Source organism: Amphiura filiformis, chromosome 12 (genome assembly GCF_039555335.1).
Source record: "Amphiura filiformis chromosome 12, Afil_fr2py, whole genome shotgun sequence".
NCBI classification, from domain to species: Eukaryota; Metazoa; Echinodermata; class Ophiuroidea; order Amphilepidida; family Amphiuridae; genus Amphiura; species Amphiura filiformis.
In genome coordinates, this window is record NC_092639.1 from 5,741,140 (window position 1) to 5,764,961 (window position 23,822).

The 23,822-nt window shown below is 42.8% G+C and overlaps 1 protein-coding gene across 1 annotated transcript in view; it reads left to right on the forward strand.

The window, feature by feature from the left end:
* The first annotated feature begins 6,525 nt into the window (after nucleotides 1–6,525).
* Nucleotides 6,526–23,822, forward strand: part of LOC140165703 (galactosylceramide sulfotransferase-like) — a 43,248-nt gene continuing 25,951 nt past the window's right edge. The window contains 1 exon segment of the mRNA XM_072189012.1: nucleotides 6,526–6,733. Within this exon segment, the coding sequence (XP_072045113.1) occupies nucleotides 6,605–6,733 (129 nt within the window). The 5' untranslated portion in view covers nucleotides 6,526–6,604.

The window sequence follows — 23,822 nt, forward strand, 5'->3', positions numbered from 1 at the left end:
TTGAAATGCTGTCATTTTTTGTACTGGATCGTTCAAGCATCTCCAACAAATTTTTCAATGTAAGTGCCTCTGGCCCTAGTAGAAGTAAAAACGGATACTATGGCTAGAGTTCTAGGGCTACTTTAAACTAGCTTAGCCTAAATTTCTCTTTAGGCCAGACAGGGTCTAATTCTGCATAAAACCGGGCAACGTTATTTCTATAGATCTGCTGCGCATTCAAATTGCATTGTATTGCATCGTAATTTCATTTGTGTCTATGCTAATTATGTTTACACAACATGAACTCACATGTTTTCAAGCAAATTACCGATAATAGGTGATCAAAAGCGATTGGAATGTTACAAAAGTACAGATCGCATTCAGCTTACTTCATATGAGATGATCTTTGGAAAAATACGGCATAATTTGTCTTGGTGTTTGCGGAATGCCATGCAGTAAAATATTAATACGTTGCGGCAATTCATGATTGATTGACAACTAACAATCGGCGTGTCCTTCGTATCCTCCACTGTCATGACTGTCAATTTCTTATCCACTCACTAATCCTCACAAAAGCTTTGTGTTGATTACGTAATGTGTGAGGCAAATTGCAATAAGTACAATGAAATAATGAGTAGGGGGCGGGCTCCGAGGCGGGTTTCTTCTTCATCTTACGTAACAGTATTGTTCTCCAAAAAAACCCGGAAGCTTGTCGTTTGGAGCTCTAGCTGAAATACAGCAAGATAATGTAAGATAGTAGTATCTCGAGCTAATTTAGGCCCTTTACAACTGATTCTCCATATTTGGGTTTACCTTTAATTATTAATGACGATAACGTTGTTTACATCATGACGTCATTAGAGCTTGTCACTCGTCCGATTCAAAACACGAAAAACATGTGCACTTTTCTTTCCAAAATTCCATTAACGTTATATCGTGAAATACCACACAGCGGAGGAGTTAGTTTTTTATTTAAGGAAAATATTCTTGGTGATGACCCCATGTTGACAATGGCTAAATATGCTGCATTAGTTCTGGAAAGGGTCCGGCGACGGTCCGCCATTTTTTTTTCTTCAGATTTTGATGTCATTTAGTAGACTTGCTTACCAGTCGTTTTCATTATCCTAACTACAGTTTGCATATTGAAAAGTGAACTTGACGTCGTGATGCGAAAAATTCTTGCCGTACCTTTTTTTGCTTCATTTTTAAGAAATCACAAAATTATCAAATACCTCACTGCCGCACAAACACCTATCCTATGTATAGGCCCTACTATAAGAACTCATATTTCCCATGTACCATAAAGGAGTGGAATAATCTAACTGACAATATCATCACATCTCAAAGTGTTAAGAGCTTCAAGGCACAACTGCAGACGCATCAGAACCTCAGCTAACCAGCATAACCCCCTCGCACATGCTTGGCTTATATATGCTCAAAGTTTGAGCCCCGCCAGTAACCGAGAAGAAGAAGAAGTTTGTGTGTGTGGGGGAGGGGGGGGGTGTTTATGTAGCCAGGCAAACGAGGACACACACAAGGATACCCACATGTCAAATGAGGACACCCGGTGACCGTGGACGTCCTCTGTGTTTTAAATATATCCAAGACATCGCAAATAACGTAAAAATGCATTTAAAACGGGTCCACCTATGGGTGTGGTATAGGACGGGCCACGGTTAGATAGTAAGTGGTCTGGTGTGTGTGAGTGAGGTCCACGGTATGGCGATTTTAAGAACGGATGTGTGAGTCCTCGGTTAGTATGTTTTAAATCAAGTGAAAAATGAGGTCCTCGTTTTCCTGCCTACGCGAGTGAGTGGGGGTGTACGTGTGTCATGCAGCACTGATGTGTGTACACTCAGTGCAGGCCATGGTTTGGACTTTGGTTTGATCGAGAAATCTATCTATATGTAGCATGTCTACAGGTGGAATTCTGACGTGTCGCATACAATAAAGTGCATTGACAATAAATGACATGGTTGATTCACTTTCGCGCTACCCACGCACAGTCGCACATGCTGGCGTACATCACGCAGTGTACGCAAAAAATCGTCATGCTAATGCCAGGCTGTGTTCATTCAATTGTAATTTCCATTGTAGTATTGATTAGTTGTAGTAACTACAACATTTGAGGTCCTTGTTCTCAAGTTGTAGGAAGTGCCAACACGGTGCCCTACAGTGTTAAATGTTTTGGTAGTTTGCATTACTATACAATACATTGTAGAATGGTCATCCAGCTGGCTGTGCTGTCTTAACAATAACAAGGAAGCGTAAAATCACTCAGCCACCACCTTTATCATCACAAATACCTTGGTGTGACCATCCGCTGGGACGACCATCCAGTGGTGTAGCTGCCGGGGGCAGGGGGGCGGTCGCCCCCCTGGCAAAAATTGCCTATTTGGGCCCCCGCCCCCTAGTGCAAGGAAAAAAAGAGGAAAAAGGAGGGAGAGAGAGGAAAAAGAGAGAAGAGAGAGAGGGAGGAGGGAAGGCCTACCATACGATTATTATCAATAAGCCTGGCAAAATTGTCTATTTGCCCCCCCTAGTTTGGGCCCCGCCCCATACAGACTTGCCCCCCCCTGGAAAAAATCCCAGCTACGCCGCTGCGACCATCACCATTGTCACAAGATCAGATAGAAGGCTATAGTCGTACTTACACTTGGATAATACTTCGCCAAACACTATCATCACCTTGCAAACAACAAGTGAAGGCCAAGGCTTAATTACATGTACCAAGCCCTTGGAATGCCTCTGAGACGTGGAATCCATACACCAAAACTGGTGTGGTGTTTTTCGTATTTGAAGCGTTAATTCCCACTGTATAGAACTACTTTACTTGCATTCAATGCATATTAGTAAACAGTAATAAAATCAAAACCAAGCAAGTTGTGTTTTTATTTCTAAACTGGGCATACTTAAAGCAAAATAGTTGCGAAGTAAATCTAGCAAGACAGAAATTAGAAGGTTTTTACAAAGTCAAGCCAAATAAGGGGCCCGCTGTAGCGGGCACCCCCCAAAAAGGGGTTTCACAAAAATGCAAAATAATGTTTTACATGAATATTTAGTATGTGTAGTAGTATCATATCTTCGGTTGGCCCATCTGGGACCACCATCCCTATTTTTTCAATACATTGCTGCTGTAGCCTTAGTACGCACTGGCACTGCACACTCTGGCTACAGGAACTGAACTAATTTGTTATTATTAGGCAAAAAAAAAAAAGTGTTGTCTTAAAGCTTGCACACGCATTTATAAAATCGTGAGATATGGAAAAAAAGAAATGCAGAATTTTTTTTTATTTCAATTTTTTTTAGTTTTTCCGGAAAAATTCGAGGAAAATCAGATGATTTTTCTCCAAATACCATGAATTAATCAGGAATTTTAAAAAAAATCGCATTTCGCATAAATTTGTTTTCAAACCACTCATGAGCTTTGAGACAAACCATTATTTTTTGGGGCCTGTGTGCTTCAATAAGCCCTAAATTATAAATCAATGAAGCACCATAAATTAGTATGCATGGTACGGAAGTAACTAAGGGCCATGTGAGTTTGCTTTGTAACGCAAGAAGTCAGGATCTTGTGATCACAAATCCCGACTTAGCCAGTTTGAAATAAAGAGATAGTAAAGATATCAAAATAAAGAAATAGTTAAGACAACTCAGGATCTCAAGAACTCATGAAATCTGTTCAATTTTCACGGCGTTAGTAGATTAATTATAAGCCCATCCACTTTAGTTATCTCGAGATCCTATTTTCTTGACTTAAAGTCAAGAACTCGTGAACTCAAGCCGCGCTTGTGTTCTTGAGTTCCTGACTTCATTACTTTAAAGTCAGGAACTTGTGAACACAAGCCGCGCTTGAGATCCAGACTTCACGACTTTAAAGTCAGGAACTCGTGTTCAGGAAAGTCAGGAACTCGGCTTGTGTTCACAAGTTCCTGACTTTAAAGTCAGGAAGTCAGGAACTCAAGAACTCAAGCGCGGCTTGAGTTCATGAGTTCCTGACTTTAAAGTCATGAAGTCAGGATCTCGTGATCCTGTGTTCCTGACTTGAAGTCAGGAACTCAAGCGTGGCTTGAGTTCACGAGTTCCTGACTTTAAGTCAAGAAAATAGGATCTCGAGATAACTAACGTGGATGGGCTTACAATTAAAATACCAACGCCGTAAAAATTGAACAGATTTCATGAGTTCTTGAGATCCAGAGTTGTCTTAACTATTTCTTTATTTTGATATCTTTACTTTCTCTTTATTTCAAACTGGCTAAGTCAGGAACACAAGAAGTCGGGATTTGTGATCACAAGATACTGACTTCTTGCGTTACAAAGCAACCCCATGGCCCTTAGTTACTTCCGTAGCATGGTGATAAAGTAAGGACATCACCATGCTTATACCTGTTACTTATGCTTTGTATCTCCACACAAGGTCCTTGATTGGTGTAGCCTTGATCAAGTATTCCTCCTTACTTTTTCTCTATTCATGCTCTTCTTTATAGGACCCATGGTCGAAGTATCATATACTGGACTTCCTCGGATTTTTAGTCAGGTCAGAATATGAGCTAGGGAGGAAGTATACCTTGTGGGGCATGGTGTGCATTTTGCTCAAACATTACCCCTGCAGTGCACAGTATGCCTGGGGTAAAGTATGATAAGAAAGTCCACTATCTAGCAATTCAAATGTCAAATAGATTTTCACAAAGTTATGATGGTAAATAATTATTTTGAAAAAATAGATAACTTCAAAACTTCGGAAAGAAATAAAGATTTTTGGAAGATGTGGCAAAGCTTCCATGAATTTTACATTCACTAACTATGGACGCCAAAGGACTTGAAACAAGTCTATGATTGGTGTAACTTTTGTATTGGTATAAACCAGGGTTGTAGCTAAGGTGGGCGGTGGAGCCCACCACTCGCTTCCACGTAGCCCACCACTCCCTTCCACGTAAGCACTTCTGGAGCCCACCACTGAAGGATCAAGGTTCATTTTGATGCTAGAGCCCACCACTCAAACTGAAAAAAGCAATTTTTATTTTGTATTTTACCACATTTGTCATTAAAAGTGTCCACTTTTGTTGCTAAATCAAGCAAATTCTCTAAATTGCCGCCCAGCACTCAAATTCTGCTAGCTATAACCCTGCAGGTCACTACTGGAGAAGTTGACATCTTTGTGCTATATTTATTTAAGTGCAATTTTCGCTAGTGCGTAGCTGCAGGGGGCGATCGCCCCCTGGCAAAAATTGCCTATTTGGGCCCCTGCCCCCTAGTGCAAGGAAAAAAGAGGAAAAAGGAGGGAGAGAGAGGAGAGAAGAGAGAGGGAGAGGAGGGAAAGAGAGATATTGGAATCCATACGATATGCAATACCATACAATTATTGTTATTAATAAGCTTGGAAAAATTGTCTATTTGGGCCCCCGCCCCCTAGTTTGGGCCCCCGCCCCATACAGGCTTGCCCCCCCCCCTGGAAAAAATCCCAGCTACGCCGCTGCTTTTCGCATTCCAAGCTTCTACCACGAAAATAACAATGTGCTAATTTAATCCTTTTGGGTCAGTGTATGGTAACTTAGAATTGCAAATATAAAAGCAAGGGAAACAGCACAACAAATTAATCACCCCACTTTAAATTTCTAGTGCAGTAAAAACTGTACTCACTGTGGATGTTTCCAAGCCTTGGACTACTTATTCTACACTATTTGTTATGACAATCTTTACCACTATAAGCTGGTTGCTAGTAACTACTCATGGAACTATCATCAAGTTCAGTGAAGTTCCCTGATTTATGTTCACGGTTCACTGGAGATATTTGGCCACATAAAAAAAAAACTTGTGCTGCACTTTCTGTGACTTCTAAATCTTAAGTTTAAAAAAACTTTGAAAATATGACACAAATTTAAGTAAATTGAATATTTTTGATTCAGAGGGAAAAAGTTGGAAGGAGATGAATTTTAGACAGAAGAGACAATTAGTAAAAAAAGGGGAAAAAAAAAGAACAAAAAGTGAGTGAGACATTGTGGAAATTGCCTTATTTTCTGTATAGGCTATAGTTAGATCTTTACTGATTTCATAAAGTGATCTACCCTAAGGCGACGAAAAAATAAACAAATTAGGCTCAATTTTTCCTGTACAAATGAAAGCTGACCCAAATTTCGATAATTTCAACAACAAATTTTTTTTGGTATTTTCCCAAATTGCAAAATATTTTTAGATTTTGGTGAATATTTGGGGGACATTCCCTCCCCCCCCCCAAACAAAAGTCTGACCAACCAACCTTACTTGAAGTTGAAAGATCTGTTTGCCTGTAGAACAGGGTTTTTTTTTCATTGCCTAAGGGAGTATTACAGCAAGTGGTAGGTGTAATATCATTTGATTTGAAAATTCTATCAAGTGTAATTCAAAAATAAGTTTTGTGACTTTGACCTGTGTATATATTGCTCGATTGGATGACTGACTATAAAACCCTGTTCAGCATGTTCAGTGAAGTGTAATATATTGTGACATTGACTGCAAGTGCACCAAGTGATTACGTGGAGTATATATAGTGTTATGTGCAACTACATGGATGCAAGCACAGTGCGATAATGAGCTATGAAAGGGGTGCTAACGATTATTTTTATAAAACACACAAATTAATGTAACCATGAGCTTTACCAAAGGCAGGGGCCAGACTTTCTACTGGCAGTGGCATCAGCAGCGTGTGAACAACAATTATCATTTTCAACAGCCATACATTGATAGGAATGATACAATTTTTCACTATGTTGTTCGGGTAAGGACTCAATGAGTACATTTGAAGCAGTAAAAGTTCACATATCTGTGGCTGTGGTTATGGGTATGCCTTCTGACATGATAAGGCAAATTATTATTATTATAATTGTTGGTGTTGATGTTTTATAAATTGTTGTTATGTAAAATCTTATGTTTAAATTGACTGCCATAACTACAATGTACTTTTATCTTGCATTTGTACATATTAAACATGTCATGTTTTTCATAATTGTTTTGCTTTTCTAATTCTTTTAGTATTATTGTACAAACTGTGCATATACATGTACCGGTACTTGAAATCATATTAAAAATGTAAAATCTTTTTTCAAAATAAAATTGGTTAATTTTTTTAAAACCTGACCTTTTGGTATATATATATTTTTTTGTATTCTTTACACATCAACTTACTTTTTTGTAACTATTGCGACGTTGCGTCTGGAACCACCAGACTTAATAATAATAATAATATTTATTTGAATTACTTGCAAAATACAAAGTAACAAAATAACGGTACATTTATACACACTTTACATTTCTTACACATGACTAAAGCAAGTAATTCAGGATGAGTGAATGGGCTAAAAGCCCAAACACAGAAGTGCCCACTCATCCTGCACATGAATAAAAAGATTAAACTTGAAAGTACAAAAAAAAAAAATATATAAAATACATATAAGCCAATACATAAAATAAAGGCATTTGAAAATACATAAGCCAAAACATTAAATACCACAAGATCATTTAAGCATATTCAAGTAAAAAGATTTACATTCAGACTTAAATACAACAAGATTATTAACATGATGCAATTCAGAGGAATTCCATTCCAAAGGCGTGGGAGGGAAACAAACATGGAATTAAAGAAAGATGAAGATTTGGCAGATTGATGCAATAGCCTAGAATTATCTAAAATACTTCTTTGAACCAGTGAACTAAACGAAGGAGGCCCAATCTCATTGATTATTTTAAATCCCAAGACTAATCTTTGACACTTGTAAACATCCTCAAGCTTAATCAATTCAAGATCTACAAGCCTCTTAGAATATGACGGACGGTCATCAAAATCAACTTCAGGAAAATCTTTGTAGAACAAAGTACGCAGTGATTTTCCTCTGGATTTTTCCAACCTATCAATATGATTCCTTTGAAATGGAGACCAGACACAAACACAATAAACAATATGTGGCAAAATGAGAGATTTGTAAAGATTAAGTAAAGCATCAGAAGTCATATTTCTAGTACATCTAACTATAAAACCGGAGAGCTTAGAAATTTTATTAGCCACAATACCAATATGAGAGTCAAAAGAAAGGTCCTTACTGAAAGTAACTCCAAGCAGCTTGAATTCATCAACTTCTTTAAGCTCATCACTGCCCATAATATAAGAACTACAGAATTTAGGAGACTTAGATCTAGTCATGTGCATAGTGGAACACTTTGAAAGGTTCAAAGGAAGTTTGTTACAAACTGACCATTGAAAAATATTTTCAATATCCTGCTGAAGAATCTTATGGTCTAAATCACCATAGATAGGACGGACAATTGAATTATCATCAGCGAATTGGAAAAGAGAAGAAGAAACCACATCATTTAAGTCATTAACAAACAGCAGAAACAAAATTGGACCAAGCACAGAGCCTTGAGGAACACCAGAAGTTACATTACACCACTCAGAAACTACACCTTTGAAAATAATCCTTTGCCTACGCGTGTACAAAAGTTTTGAATCCACCTAAGAAGTTGACCTCTAATTCCCATAGAATGAAGTTTACCAAGCAAAAGATTGTGGTCTACTTTATCAAATGCAGAACTAAAATCCAAGAAAATACCATCAACAAGCCAACATTTACGATCATCCAATGATTTACTAAGCAAATGGAAAAATTTTGACAACATCTGCTCACAATTTCTGCCACTGCGAAAACCAAATTGATTATCAGACAGAATACCATTTTCATTGACATAATTCATTATACGAGAAGAAACTAATTTTTCCATAACCTTACCCACGATACTTGTCAAAGAAACTGGGCGGTAACTACTAACATCATCCTTGGGCTTTCCAGAACCCTTATAGATAGGGACAACATTGGCCTCTTTCCAAGCACCAGGGACTTGACCATGTTGTAGAAAAAGCGTTAAACAGACCACATAATACTGGGGCTAATTCATTACAACAAACCTTCAAAAAGACAGGAAGTATGCCATCAGGACCAGGAGATTTGGACGAATCAAGATTCTTAAGAACATCAGCCACTTCACTTACTGTAATAGGCTCACAAGAAAAAGGGGCTGCCCCATGTGAAGGAATGGAATCAGGCAAAGAGTCAAGATCAATAGGTTCATACATATCAACAAACTTGCTTGAAAAATGAGTATTGAATACATTAGCAATATCATCTGGATCAGTAATTACATCATTATCAACAGTAAAACAAGTATTTTCAGAACACTTTTTGGAAGAAGAAACATAAGACCAAAATTTCTTAGGATTTCTCTTAACATTTTTTGAAATTTCGTATGTATAATTTCTATGAAATTTCTACTTCATCAGGCATCTGACCCGCTGGACTGGTCATGTGATAGTTGCAAAAAAGTAAGTTCCAGTATTATTCCAAAACTCTGTTTGAAACTACTGGATGACTAAGAACATTCACCCATATCCCAACTTTTAAGTTAAAACAGTTAAATGGAATCAACCAAATTTGTTGTGTTTGTTTAATTCAACAAAGCAATTTTGACATAATGTTGTATTCAGACATTATGTCCCATTAGAACTCCACATGAAGCTGCCAAAATAGTCAATGGGGTTTCTTTCACTTAAAATGAACAGAAACCTTTTCTGGCAGGTAACAGGTCTACATTTTTCTCAAAAATAACTACACACTGGTAACAAAAGTTATGTATATTATAGGGCAAGGAATCCAATTACTTCACTGAAATTTCAGTAAATTCAAGACAAGTGGTTCATTATAAAAGAAATGAGGTACATTCTAGCGGTACCTCTTTTAAACTGGGTTCCTTGCCCTTATAATATACATAACTTTTGTTAATGTGTTATTATTTTTGAGAAAAAACAAAAAATAAATCAAGGGTGTAGTACCACCTTAATTTATAATATTAGTCATGGAGTCATTTTGGTCCATTTTTCGGCACACTTTAACACCTTTGTACTTGTACAAAGCAGCATGCAAATTGATTTGATATGATATTAACTTGTTAGGGTACCTACTCAACAACAACACACTTGATTGTTTAGGAGTGGCCTTTTCCTTGTTCTTTATTTTCAAATCTGTTTCTCACTTTGGCTGAGATGCTTCCAAGGTTTTTTAGCTTGAGCAGACTCAGTACACCGGTCGATCTTACCGTTTCCGATGTTGATTAAGATACTTCTTGCATCGATCCCGAGATGCGGAAAAACCAATAGTCATTTTGTCCCACATAAATGAATAAATAACAAAAACCCCGATCCCCGGTGGACTCACCCAAAAGGTGACGTCACACCATATGATCGTCCCTTATCCTCCTTGGTCTCCGACTGACACAGACGCGTGCCTATCGATTGTTCATAGCACTGTGTATCAATTTCTCGACCAAAGGCGAGATATCGGTTGTAGTTTCACACCTTAGGTAAAACCAAACCGGTATTGTTCGACTGAGGATAGTTTTGACGGCATTTTCTGGTGAAAAAGTGACAAAAAAGCGATCCAAAACTTAGCTACATATCGTGCCTCCGTTTGTATCACGGGACACACAAGCAATTCAAAATGGCGCTCGTTGGCGCCATTCATTTTGTTTCCCACGTAAAACAACCATTGCAGCCTGTAAGTTACAATAGATGTTTGTACATACACATTGTATTTCATGTACGGTAGGTTATTGTTGCTATGTTAGGGTGATTACTCTATCGTTATGTCTTCATTACCGTCCAATAAAGACGAGTTAATCAGATATTCATACGGTGGGGATTGGTAGGGACCCGTCTGACATTTTAGTAATAAAGTTAGCCAGTCCTTACTTTACCACTAACGTTAGCGACCAGCCTCCGTGCTCAGGTTTGCTTACTGGGCTTGAGTCGGCGTGTTGGGGGGTAGTGCCCCCTCCCTTTTCTCCTCGCTTCGCCAAGGGCCTGCCGGGCTTGCCCTTCCCTGGTGACGGAGCGGGACCCACACCGCTCTGTTTCACCCACAGGGGAGTGCTCACGATCTTCTAGATGTCTTTCTTTTGCTTAGGACTCTCCGAGTTCCAGCTTGCGATTGGGATAGGCTCCGTCATCGCCATAAGGCGAAGAAGAAATCTACCAAGGGCACTGGTAAGGTCGTCACGGTGGATTCTGCTGTGACAGCCCCTATGGGTCATAGCAGGTCTGCTTAAGGGGGCTACGGTCCCCGCACAAGCAGGCGGTCCCTTCGGGGACTGCTCGCACGTCCAAAGGCTCAGCAGCCGGCGAAAGCACTGACTATACGTCGGAGCAAAGTAGCAGGCAGCAGAGCGGTAACCCCCAGCGAAAACCCTAGCGGGTTTTGCAGCAGGAGGATACCAGTCGATACGGTAGATTCTGCTGTGACAGCCCCGATGGGTCATGGCAGGTCTGCTTAAGGGGGCTCCCGTCACCGGACAAGCCGGCGGTTCCTTCGGGGACGGCGAGCGCGTCCAAAGGCTCAGCAGCCGGCGAAAGCACTGACTATACGTCGGAGCAAAGTAGCAGGCAGCAGAGCGGTAACCACCAGCGAAAACCCTAGCGGGTTTTGCAGCAGGAGGATACCAGTCGATACGGTAGATTCTGCTGTGACAGCCCCTATGGGTCATGGCAGGTCTGCTTAAGGGGCTCCGGTCCCGGACAAGCAGGCGGTTCCTTCGGGACTGCTAAGCGCGTCCAAAGGCTCAGCAGCCAGCGAAAGCACTGACTATACGTCGGAGCAAAGTAGCAGGCAGCAGAGCGGTAACCACCAGCGAAAACCCTAGCGGGTTTTGTAGCAGGAGGATACCAGTCCTCTAGCGAAAATCCTCACGGGTTTTTAGCAGGAGGACACCCGTCTGTTGCAGGCATATCTACGGGCTCAAACAGCCACAGTAGTAGCCAGCGACGGGCAGCATGCAAGGGTACCCGGGCTTGCCTGGGTTGAACCCTAGCATGCATGGGTTCAACAGAGAGCGATACGCGGCTAACGCTGTGGGTGTAGTCTTAGCAGAACCAACTGGGGTTGTCTGCACGGCAGCGTTCCATGGCGGGACCGCCGAGTGATACCCTGGGCCCTAGAATAGCTGCTGGCTGTCCACAGGGACTGGCTGGCGATTATTCAGGGGATGGGCGCGCAGTCTCTCACGGGACAGCGACCCAGGTGCGATTCGGTGGCAGCTACAAAGGCGAGCTACGGCTTGACTTCAGTGGTAGCCGCTATGCACCCGCCCATAGCTGCCGTGGTGGTCCGCCACACACAGCGACCTTGGCGAAGCTCTAGAGGGTACAGTAAGTAGCTTGAACAGCCTAGCTGATCAACAACCCACTTATGTCCTCGAGAGCCAGCGGAGCGTGGGTGATCCATTACCGTCAATGGGTCAATTACCCTCTCTTGATCGATCACTGTCAAATCAACAGGGCATAGCACCATCGATTGACGCTGCCTATTCAGGTGGCGAGGTGATTGATCGGGGTATCTGCGCTCAGCTACCCGTGGTACTAGGCAAGCTCCCTCTAGCCAAGGGACAGCCGGTATAGCGGGGTACGCATACACACGGCATGATCCCCTTGCGGGGAACGCAGTGAGGCATGGGTACAGTGGTACACAGCCGGGAGCCCTCACGGGCACCTCACGCTGGAACCACGCATACAGCGGTACACAACCGGGAACCCTCACGGGTACCCATGCTAGTACAGCGCCGGTACCACGCCAGCACACAGCTTGATCCCCCAAACAGGGAGCGCAGTGTGGCGAGGGTACAGCGGTCCACAGTTGGGAGCCCTCACGGGTACCGCTGATACCGCACCGGTACCGCAGCACCCGCCTTAGGCGCCACAGTCTCTGTGGCAACAAGGGGGGGGGGGAGGCGGTGCTGGTACTGCAGTACCATGGGGTTACCCTGGTGGCGGATCCTTTCAGGGTCAGCTGCCGGCTGGGTATGCCCGTGGTACCCGCCGCAGGGTGTTTCTTCCACGGCCTAGCACCGTGGCAAGTGGCGCCTAGCGATGGCCACGCAGTACCAACATCAGCTGTTGACCAGGCCAGCCGGCATGGGGCTAACCCAGATCTTGATCAGGGTAGGCCCGATGCTGCTAGCGCTAGGACGACGGCTGCGAGAGCATCGCGGACCCAGTGGTGCCATGGCGGATACCTCAGGGTCTTGCGGGAGTACTCCCTCTTCTGCTGGCAGGTAGTCGGCGAGCCACACAGTGGTTATGCCTTCTTACCGCTTTCAGATGCCCGTCCTCAGTTACCGTCATCATCGGAGCATGATACGGATACTGTGGGCGCGAGGGAAAGGAGTCGGAAGCTGAGCCCGGTAGTGACATCACTACAATCTCCTTCCCCGCTGCCCAGCTGAGGGGAGCAACAACACTGATCTTCCTCCGGACACCCCCTAAGGGGGAGTCCATGGAGGAGGACCAGGGTATCCTGTCGGTAGGATGCTCAGCTGCTGCTTCTTGACAGGGGATGCCTGCGCTCTCATTCCCGGCAAACCTCACGGGTAGATATCGTAGGGCTGTCGAGCTCAGTAGAGCTATGGCGCCGCGTGCTTGCACGCTTCCTCTGCGATGTAACGGGAGGACCACGGGACCTACCTGAGGGGATCCGAGAGGGACCCAGATGTCGTCAAGCGTATCACGCTCAGACAACATCTGAGCTCTTCCGCTGAGGTGAGCCTATTAGCGGTGCTAACAGCTAGCCTCAACGAGAGCTCCATGGGCCTAGCCCATAGGGTGTCCACTCAGCGCCCGGGGAGGGGCCTGCCACTCCAATCGCTCAACGCGATGGAAAGGCAGGGTCCTTTTTCTCTTTGGATGCTTCTGCGCTCGGTGGAGGACCGTGCAAAGAAGCTACCAAAGGGAGCACTCTGAAGAGGTCGGAAACTGCCCTTACAATGGGTAGGAGCTCCGACTTCAGCAGGCCGTGCACCACCAACAGTACCCGAGCCCACTACCTCTGCAGCACCCATTTCTGGGAGGCGCAAGGGTAGCACAGGAACAGCTGGCAAGCCCGAAGAAGAGCAAGCGCTCTTCCAAGGGAAGCTAGGCAGAGCATTCCTGGGGGCTCAGCGGTTTTTCCACAGGGGATCTCCCAGTGGGCGACCGCTTATGGCTTTCACCCAGAGGTGGGAAACCATCTCTTTGAGCGCCTGGGTATGGTCAGTGGTGAGTGGGGGTTACAGACTGGCAACCCAGTCTCCCCACATTCGTCTGCACATTTCAGAGGTCCACAGTAGTGCCGTCAGACGGCCCCCAGCGTCGGGCACTACTGACAGGGATCACACAGCTTCTCACGAAGCGGGCGATTGTCCCGGTCTACCCCCGTTCTACGGGTGATCTTGGAGCCATTGGCTCCAAGGAAGACCGGCGACGGAGCCCCATCCGGAACCGCAGGCTGTTGAACACGTTCTTCAGGCCCAAGAGGTTCAGAATGGGGACTCTCGCCTCGGTGCTAGCCTGCCCCATCAGGGGCATGGGAACAACATCGCTAGATCTCTCGGACGCCTATCTGCATATGCCAATCGCCTCTCAAGATCGGAGGCATCTGCGCTTCTAGGTACAGGATCAAAATTACCAGTTTTGATACCGGCCATCCGCCTGTCCATCTCTCCCAGGGTGTTTAACACTCTTGGTCAGAAGCGGTGGCAGCGTACCTGAAGCACAGGGGTGTCAACATCAGTTGCTACCTGGACGTTTGGCTCATATACGGACGCACTCCACTGAAGACTATGGGTCTCATGGGGTTGATAGTCCATAGGGTGCGGGACCCAGGCCCAGTCGTCACCCAATATCCCTCGCGGTTCCGTTGTCGGAGATCGTGCGAGAGGAACTCTGGTGGTGGACCCATCAGCCCAATTTGACCCAGGGTGTCAGGTTTCCTGCACCCCGGTATGTCACGTAGTAGCGACCATAAGCGTCAAAAGCGGGGCTGGGGGTCCACATCCACGGAGACTCCGTCTCGGGCCTATGGGGGCCATAGAGACAGAGTTTCACATCAACCCCCCTCGCTTACGAGGAGGTGATCGTGGAATCACATACCGTTGTCCTGACGGATAACACAACCGTGGTAGCCTACCCCAACAGACAAGGGGACTCCGGGCCACCGATTGAGCCTGCTTGCACGACACCTGATAGGGTGGTGCAAGTTCAGGCAGATTACGATGAGAGCGATACACATCGCGGGCGTCACCAGCATCCTCGCGCACAATCTGTCACGAGGAAGGGTGTCGGGACCAGCAGAATGGTCCCTTGCTCCGAGGTCGCTCAGGCGATCTTCAAGGGATGTACCACCCCTCGAAAGATCTGTTCGCATCTCATCGCAATCATCCACTGCCGGTGTACTGCTCAAGGGTCGCGGACCCCAAGCATTCACCGTGGGCGCTCTGTCCATAGACTGGGGAGGATGACAGCTTATGCAGTCCCTCCGATCTCACTACTCATGAGGGTGGTGGCCAAGATCGGGTGGGAAGACTGCATTGTCATTCTGCTAGCGGCAAGGCCGCTGGCACTCCCAGTACCAGATCTACTCCGGATGCCCGGAGCGGAGGTACCCAGTCTATCACTAGAGCACCTGCAGTTAGCTGCATGGCCCTTACCAGGGAACACGCAGCGGAGGGATACTTTTCATCAGAAGCTGTTTTTCTCATCGCCGGGGCTAGACGGAAGTCTACCCTGCGTACGTATAGCCAGAGTCTGGATCCATACTACGCTTGGTGCAATGAGACAAATAGCTCTCCCGCTAGAGCCTCTGTGCTGCTAGTTCCGGAGTTTCTGACAGAAAAGTTCCAAGCAAGACTTCAGCGGGCCACTGGGGCCAGCTATAAGTCAGCTGTCCTCTCCATTCACCGAGGTTTCGAGGCGGTTAGACTATCATAGCCGATGGTTACCTTATTAGTCTACGCCTCGACGGTATGTTCAGCGAGTGTCTACCAAAAGGAAAGTGATCCTCCTAAGGGATCCCAACACAGTCTTAGATTACTTTAAGGGTCACCCTTTTTGACCTTCCGTCCAAAAGCGGCTTAAATACGTAACTCTCAAGATGGCTTTCCGGTTTGGCGTTGGCTTCGGAGACGGCGGTGCTGAGTTGCACACGGTCTCGAGGTTAGCTTCGTGTTCACAAACACTGGAGCGACACTGTTTCGGCGCTCTGTTCTCGTGCCTACGAACGGGCGCGGTGCATACCGACATTCGTCCCTCTCCAATCCCCAGGGTTGGGCAAGGTTCGGCTGAAGCCAAAGATAGGCTGGGGTGTCCGATAAGGCGCTGCAGCACTATTTCTTCGAACACAAGCCTTGCGAGGACTCACGACCGCATTCATCACCCTTACAGAGCCTTTCGGTCCAGCCGCTGTCGCAATGGCTGGTCCAGGTGTTGGTGGGGTCCGGGGGATCGCGAAGGTTTCGCGTCCCACGACCCACTCGACTCGGCTGAGCTATCTCATCATCTTGGGTATACCGTTCGGTTGTCCCTTGAGGAGATCTAGCAGGCGGTGTCCCGGAAGCCACCTTCGCCCTTCTCTCACGATACTTCCGTTTACGTTAGTAATCAGAGGCGGGCGGGAGGTTTACCGGGACATTGTTCGGCGATCATAATACGGTGGTGTACGGGTACCAGGTTTTCAGACTATACAGAATACTCAGCATGGTAAGAACCAGTGTCGCTATTCTTAACCACCAAACTTATTAAGTAAGGAGGTTTATGTCTGTGATCGCGTGGTCTTTTTGTTTCCCGACCGTTGGGGAAAATATTTTCTGACCTCGCGAAAACCATCGTTACCGCTCCCGATCCCTGATCAGATGCTGACCAATCTTGTACCTCCATCCGTCGGTTACTTGCTAGATCGATCTTTCAGATGTTGATGCAAGAGTATCTTAATCAACATCGGAAGCGGTAAGATCGACCGGTGTACTGAGTCTAGTCCCAAACAGAAATGTTTGGTAGACTCATAACCGGTGCGATCTTACCTTTCCGATGTTGATTATCCCGGACCCCGGCCACCCCCTACAAGTTTGGTCCGGTAGGGGATCCCAAGTCGGATAAGGGGCGATCATATGGTGTGGCGTCACCTTTTGGGTGAGTCCACCGGGGATCGGGGGTTTTTGTTATTTATTCATTTATGTGGGACAAAATGACTATTGGTTTTTCCGCATCTCGGGATCGATGCAAGAAGTATCTTAATCAACATCGGAAAGGTAAGATCGCACCGGTTATGAGTCTACCAAACATTTCTGTTTGGGACTATTTTGCTTGAGCCTGGTCCCATCAGGACCCAAGTGTGCCTCGACACGGAGCTACCATTTACACAAACAAACAAACAAATAAACAAGTATAAAAGAGTGACAGAATCATTAGAGTGACACAATATGCACTATGGACCACAAGAGCCTCATCCCAATGGCATAGTCCAATAACCTCAATTACATAATCATAGTGCAAAATTTGACCTCAAGTTGCAGAGTATGAGTTTTGGTACCCAAATCTTCAAAGGTCATTCAATGAATGTATATATGTATTGGGGTTTAAGAACTGTTCCCCTGGTAGATGAGCATGTTGTGGATCATAGTGATGGTCCAACCAGACCCAGGCCAAAGTGGTCATATATGAGGAAAATTTACAAGCAAAATAGGATACTGTAGGTAAAAAATATTCTTGGGTTATTTTCGCATTTTTGGAGGCAAATTGTCCTTTGCCTTTGTCTATTTTGTGAAAGTTACTGATCTCATACAGACATTGATAGGTGTTGTGTAACCCATCATCATGCAATACATGTATGGTCATAACAACCCACAGGTGGTTTATTTGAAGCTGAATTATGATATGAAAAATATAAATGTTTGGTTCATAAACAAAATGCATATTTATGAGCTGACTTTGCTATGAATAAATCAAAATAGTCCATTCCAAATATGATCATTTGATGTTAGTATAGCAGCTGGTGCATAGCAATATGAGCAATCATCATATGTTATATTATGCGCACAAATTTTTATATCATTTGCAAAATATTTGCATCGGTGCTTGACTGTTTGAGCACAGATGATGTGAGTTGATGGCTTATCCCTGTATTCCCTCCCTATCAAGTGAAATCTCATCAGTTGTGTGTGTGATAATAATAGAAAGTTGATGTTAAATTGTTATGGAGGTGTGGTTTATTATACTCACTTAGCAAGTCACTAAGTGCATTTATGCAGCCTGCCTGCCTGCATGCCACGTATATATCCCTGGGTTTGACTCTATTTTAAGGCATCTTTTTTACGATATCATAATGCCTAGATGGTCACTTGCTGCCTGCAGATGTTGTTGTTGTTTCTCAGCTTTGAAGCAATACTTGGATTAGTTGCTGTGATATCAGGACTGGAATCTGTCTTTATTGGGATTATTATATATTTGTCCGAAATTTTGTGTGGAATTGATTGCAAGATAGAAACAAAGTAACAAACCCACCTGAAGGTACTTGTAACTACTTATTTAAAAAGAGGATTATTGTACAAATGTATGCACTGATTTGCGCTCCCAGCAATTTTGACATTATGGTATCGGAGGCTGAATCGCTGATCCTCATGATACAGAAGTTACACATATACCGTCAGTTGTTGTACAAATGTATGCGCTGATTTGCGCTACCAGCAATTTTGATGTTATGGTATTGGAGACTAAATGCTGATCCTCATACAGAAGTTACACATATTGTCCGTTTGGAATGGATTTGTCTATAAGAAGTCTCATTTACAAGATTGAAATCTTTGTCGCATTGACTTAAGGTGTCATGGACTGATATCTGAACATCATACACCTCAGGAATTAGAGGCATGTTCTTCAGATGTAAATGAAAACTTTACATTGTAGGTCTACTTGTGGCACAAATGGGATTTTGTTAAATTACTAATTTGGTATAAATTGCAATTTGAAGATGAGGTTATTGAAGATGAAGGTACACAGGATAATCAGGATTCCAGTGAATGTTACATGTAAACCTATGGTGAGTATGTAGCATGGGCTCAAAGTTATTTTATGCATTTTAAAAGCTACATGGCTCAGTACTGCTTAAAGGGGCATGGCCCAATGTAACTACAGAAAGTTTTCTTATTGAGTGAATGACCTTTACCACAAAACTGTGAAGTTTCACTCCGGTGTTTCAATTCATTTTGATATGAGAGCTAAAAATGCAATTTTCTAGCCCCAGAACACTGTGTATTAATTAATTGGTCGACCAAAAAGGTGCACCTTTTCATTCATAACATTCAAACTAAATACCTTTGAGCCCTGAAATTTCACAAGGTGAATGAGAAAAATCATCTGATACCAAAATTTATACCACTTCCGGTAAAATCTGGGGTTCTGGGGATGAGGATATTAGCGATCGGGCTATGCCCCTTTAATATGCTTAGTGTAAGAGAGCACATAACTTTGTGTAGGGCCTAGATGCAAACCGTAAAAGAATTAAGATGCCAGTTCTTTTCACCCCTATAAATCCTGAAAACAGACAGATATGTCATATTTAGAACAAGCAGCCAGTGGCTGGCTGGCTGCATCTTTTAGCTCAGATTTAAGACCTTTGAATTAAAAAATTGGTCAATATGTAAAGGCACTGTGATCCAAAATCCAAAGAAAGGTGCAAATTCAAAAGTTACCGTAATTGCTCAATTGGAAACTTTATTGATTTGTACACAAGCAGTATCAAACAAGAAAACTAGCGCTGTGCTTTCCATTAATGTGCATTAAAAATACAGCTTTTGATTTTGTTCCTTCCTTCCTTGGGTTTTCATGTAATTCTCGACCAATTTCATTTAAGCATGGAAGAAAGAGATAAGAAGGAACCACAACGAACACATTCACTTTGTCCACTCCCTTTACCGACATTTAATTGACATTGTTATTCATGAGGATTTACTTTGATCAATACCCCGCGTTAAATAGGTGATTGGTATTGTACTCTATGTATTTGCATGTCTTCTGGAGCGTGTCTGAAGGATGATTTGAACTAATGACCTTCCGTGCAAGCACTCTATAGGATTTTCTCTGGTGGCGTGATCATCGGTCATTGATGGCCTACATCTTTTTCTTCCATTTCGCCCAATTTTCCCGAACTTTGATGACTTTTTTCTCAGAGTTGGCAGTCTTTGGCACTGAAACGAGTTAGCTAGTTACGATTATACACATATAAACTATTAAATTAAACAGGTTTCATGTACGGACTCAACCGAACATTGTGCATTATTTAAGAACATTTTGCATCTATTTTTCATCGAAAAAGTCACCAAAATCTTACCTTATTTGCTAAAGATGAAACTCAGCAAATAAAAGGCCGATTTTGATGACCTTTTCGATGTGTTAAAGGACATTTTCTACACAACACGATCAAGAAAACAGTTTGACTGTAGATCCCAAAACAAAGCTACTATACATGTTCAGAGCATCAGTGAAATTCCATAATCTTACTTCTGGGTAGCGTTTGTTTGTTCTTGGATGGGTTTGTTATAGTTTTTTTACAGTAATGATTTCGCCAAGCATCGATCGCGGTAAATGGATCATACATGAAAGTAAGTACCATTGATAGCTTTTCTTTTCATGCGTCAATGGATAAGCGGATTAAAACTTGGCCGATCGAAGTCGTTGTGGTTCCTTCTCATCTCTTTCTTCCATGATTTAAGGTTAGCAACTATTTTAAACTGTTGCAGTTTGGTAGTTCACAGCATCTTTCAAAGTTGAGCTTTGGCAAAAATTGCATTGATCATTTCATAGCGAGTGTGTAGAAGAATTCAAATGTAAAACATACATAACTCATTCACAACAATAAATCAAGCAAGTTATCAAAGTATATGATTTGTAGAATGAACTTTTGCAAAACATCGAAGTGTTATTTTTCAATTATATATTGGTTTAGATAATGAAAATCAATTTTTTGGCTGCTTTGACCAACAATACCTCGTCTACCCTTAAAGCAGAGCTAATGGTAAAGGGTACATACAGGTGGTAACTGCTAACTGGTGTATCTGTCTTTATACAGGGCTGAACATAACTTGTACCATAATTCTTTTGTGGTCTATATTACAGCGTACAATGAGGGGTTGATAATAGTGAGGAATTGGGAACTTCATTCTGCAATCTTTTGTTTTAATTATTGTACACTTTGTGACAAACTGGCCAGTTTGTCACTTTTAAAACTGGACCTTCATCTAATCAAATGCTTGTAACTTTGCTTCTTGAAGTCACATTGGATTCAATGTGGTGTCATAAATTATGTGCAGAATTAGATAGTGCATCTATTAAAAAAACAAATTTACCTCAATATTGTTCAGTTTGGAAATTGTGATTATTTTTCCAAGTGTAAGGATACTTTATTGGCGCAGTATATATACGGCCATGTGTTTTGAGTTGGTAGATTTTTTGGTACCCAAAATTTCCAATTTTTTTCCTCTTTGTAAATGCACGCTTTTTGATACAAATATATAAATTGTTTGTTAACTAAACTCATAAGTACATGTACACGGAAAGTATACTTTTCCTGACAGGAAATCAAACAGGGAATCCAGAAATGATATTAGTTTTCCAGTAGGAAGATTGGTTAGGGAGGTAGTGGACTTTGAATAGCAACATTTTCCATAAAAATGTTTGATCTTCAGTGAGATATATTTTTTACATGTTATACCCTACATGTATGCTGAAAAGAACATCATATTTGAGTTCCTTGGCTCAAGAGCTTTAAAATTTATTTATTGTGATACCTGCTACAGGTTTTGCTGTGTGCGAACATATTTGAAACACATTTGAGGCATTCCGAATAGGGATTTACACACAAACAGTGCAATTTAAGGCATTGAACGGATGGGGGCTGTTAGGGTCCGTGTTACCGGCGGTCCCTCTCATAGGTTTGATGCTTTTTTATGGGCAAAATCAGCATTCTAATGCACTATTTATTTGCATTTTTTTTGCCCCGTCTTGATTTTTTTAATGGGAACACTAGTACCACGATACTGTGGATTTCGTAGCCCTGCGGTAATTACAATTTAATATGCTGATATGCAATTCACATGCATGTTGGCATAATGATTTTTTGGCTGCATATTTCTGATCGACACATTTTTTCATTCTGAATCACACATGGTTAAATTCATTCAGGCATTTTATTTTGAGAAAGAAAAAAGGGCAAGATTAAAAAACAAATGAACATTCACACAAATTTCAACAATCAGTTGCAATGAAAATCTCATCAATCATAGACTTCACATATGACATAATTGAACTAGTGGTTACCATGGTAACATATGAAACTTGTTTCTCATGTCAGGTATAATACAACCACGTTTGGCACCAGAACATGACAAATCTATTGCCTCCTTGTCAGTTGTAATAAGAAAGTAATCTTTTATCAAATTGTCGTTCTCTGACTTGGGGTATACCTACAATTAGAATATTATTTTGCGCCCTGGGTTGTTAGTCACCTATAAGATCTTTGTTGTACGATAGTAGACATGTTCATACAGAAACTTAAGCAATGCGACTCTCAAGCTAAAAAATCTGGGAAATCCGCTATGTGAACAGTGGCCAGGGGGGATGAGGGGCAAATTCCCCCAGTAAGAACTCTTCCCCCCTGTTGCCCCCAGTTAATTTAACCCAAAATTACGGACATTTCCATATTTTGCTGCAATTTTGCGCAAAATTTGGTGATTTTGCCCCCCCCCCCTAAAATTCACTTTTCCCCCTCCATGTTCTCCCCGAAAAAATTTCCTGGCACCGCCACTGTGTGTGAACTGTCTTTAGGATTCCAATCCCTAAGTTTATTCCAAATCCCTAAGTTTGTCCCCAAGTTTATCCCCAAATATATCCGCAAGAAATTTAGGGGATTTGGCGGTAAGTGTTCATCAAGTGGTCCTTGAGTGCTACTGCCATGTGTAACAAGCAATTTTGTGATCCTAGAGTGTTGGCGTAAACCATGACTTCGGTTTTAAAATTACATTTATATGGTTTAACCATCAAGCTACTAATAGAAGGAGATTCCACAGAAAAATCCTAATCCACTCAATAGGGTTAAGCCGATTACACTATTCAACGCGAGTCATCATTTGAATGGATTTTATCAGTGCAGTCCCTCAAACACAGCCTTTGATGTTTATGATCGTTATGCGACAATATCGATCATCTATTTTAAAATTTAATTTAAACCGACCCCCCAGGTGACCCGTACCGGAAATGGATGGTATTAGTGCCCTTTTGCATCGGTCACTTGTTCTTCAGTTGCGTCATTGTGTTTCCGAGTTCAAGTTGATTTACTAGCGAAAACCTGATCGAATTCCCTCATTTCCTTCCAAAGTTACAGTGAATTTATGTATTTTTTCTGATTGTGATTAGCAATACTGGCGGATGTCTGCGGGACTTTTAAACCAGTGGAAATGATTTGGAAAGGTTTTCCAAGACTGGCAATGTTGTTTCTACGATCCGCCAAGCTTGGCCACAAGAAATATTAGGCGTTATAAAATTACGAAGTAAATTGTTTTCCTTTGTTTATGGTCACGGCCACAATGCTTTGTGGGTAAAAATGACGTCATTCTGCTTAGAAGTCGCAATATCGGTGGTTCATAACAGGCAAAGCTCGATAGATAAGAAGCTTAGCAAATCGATAGTGCACCATTCATACTTGATTGCTCAGTATCGACTCATAACAATCATAGTAAAGGGAACTGGGTTCGTGGATTCTCCTTCTATTAATAGCTCGATGGTGCACCACTAGACAGGTCACATAAGCTTCCGGTTGCGTTTCCAATTGCAAAACTCAATGATTCCAGTCTTTGATGGCGTCATGGGGACAGGCAGCAGTCAGGGATTGATCAGTGGATTGACTTAGGAATGTCAATTCTCAATCTCAAGTATGCTGATTATCGAGAATTCTATAAGCATGTGAACAAGA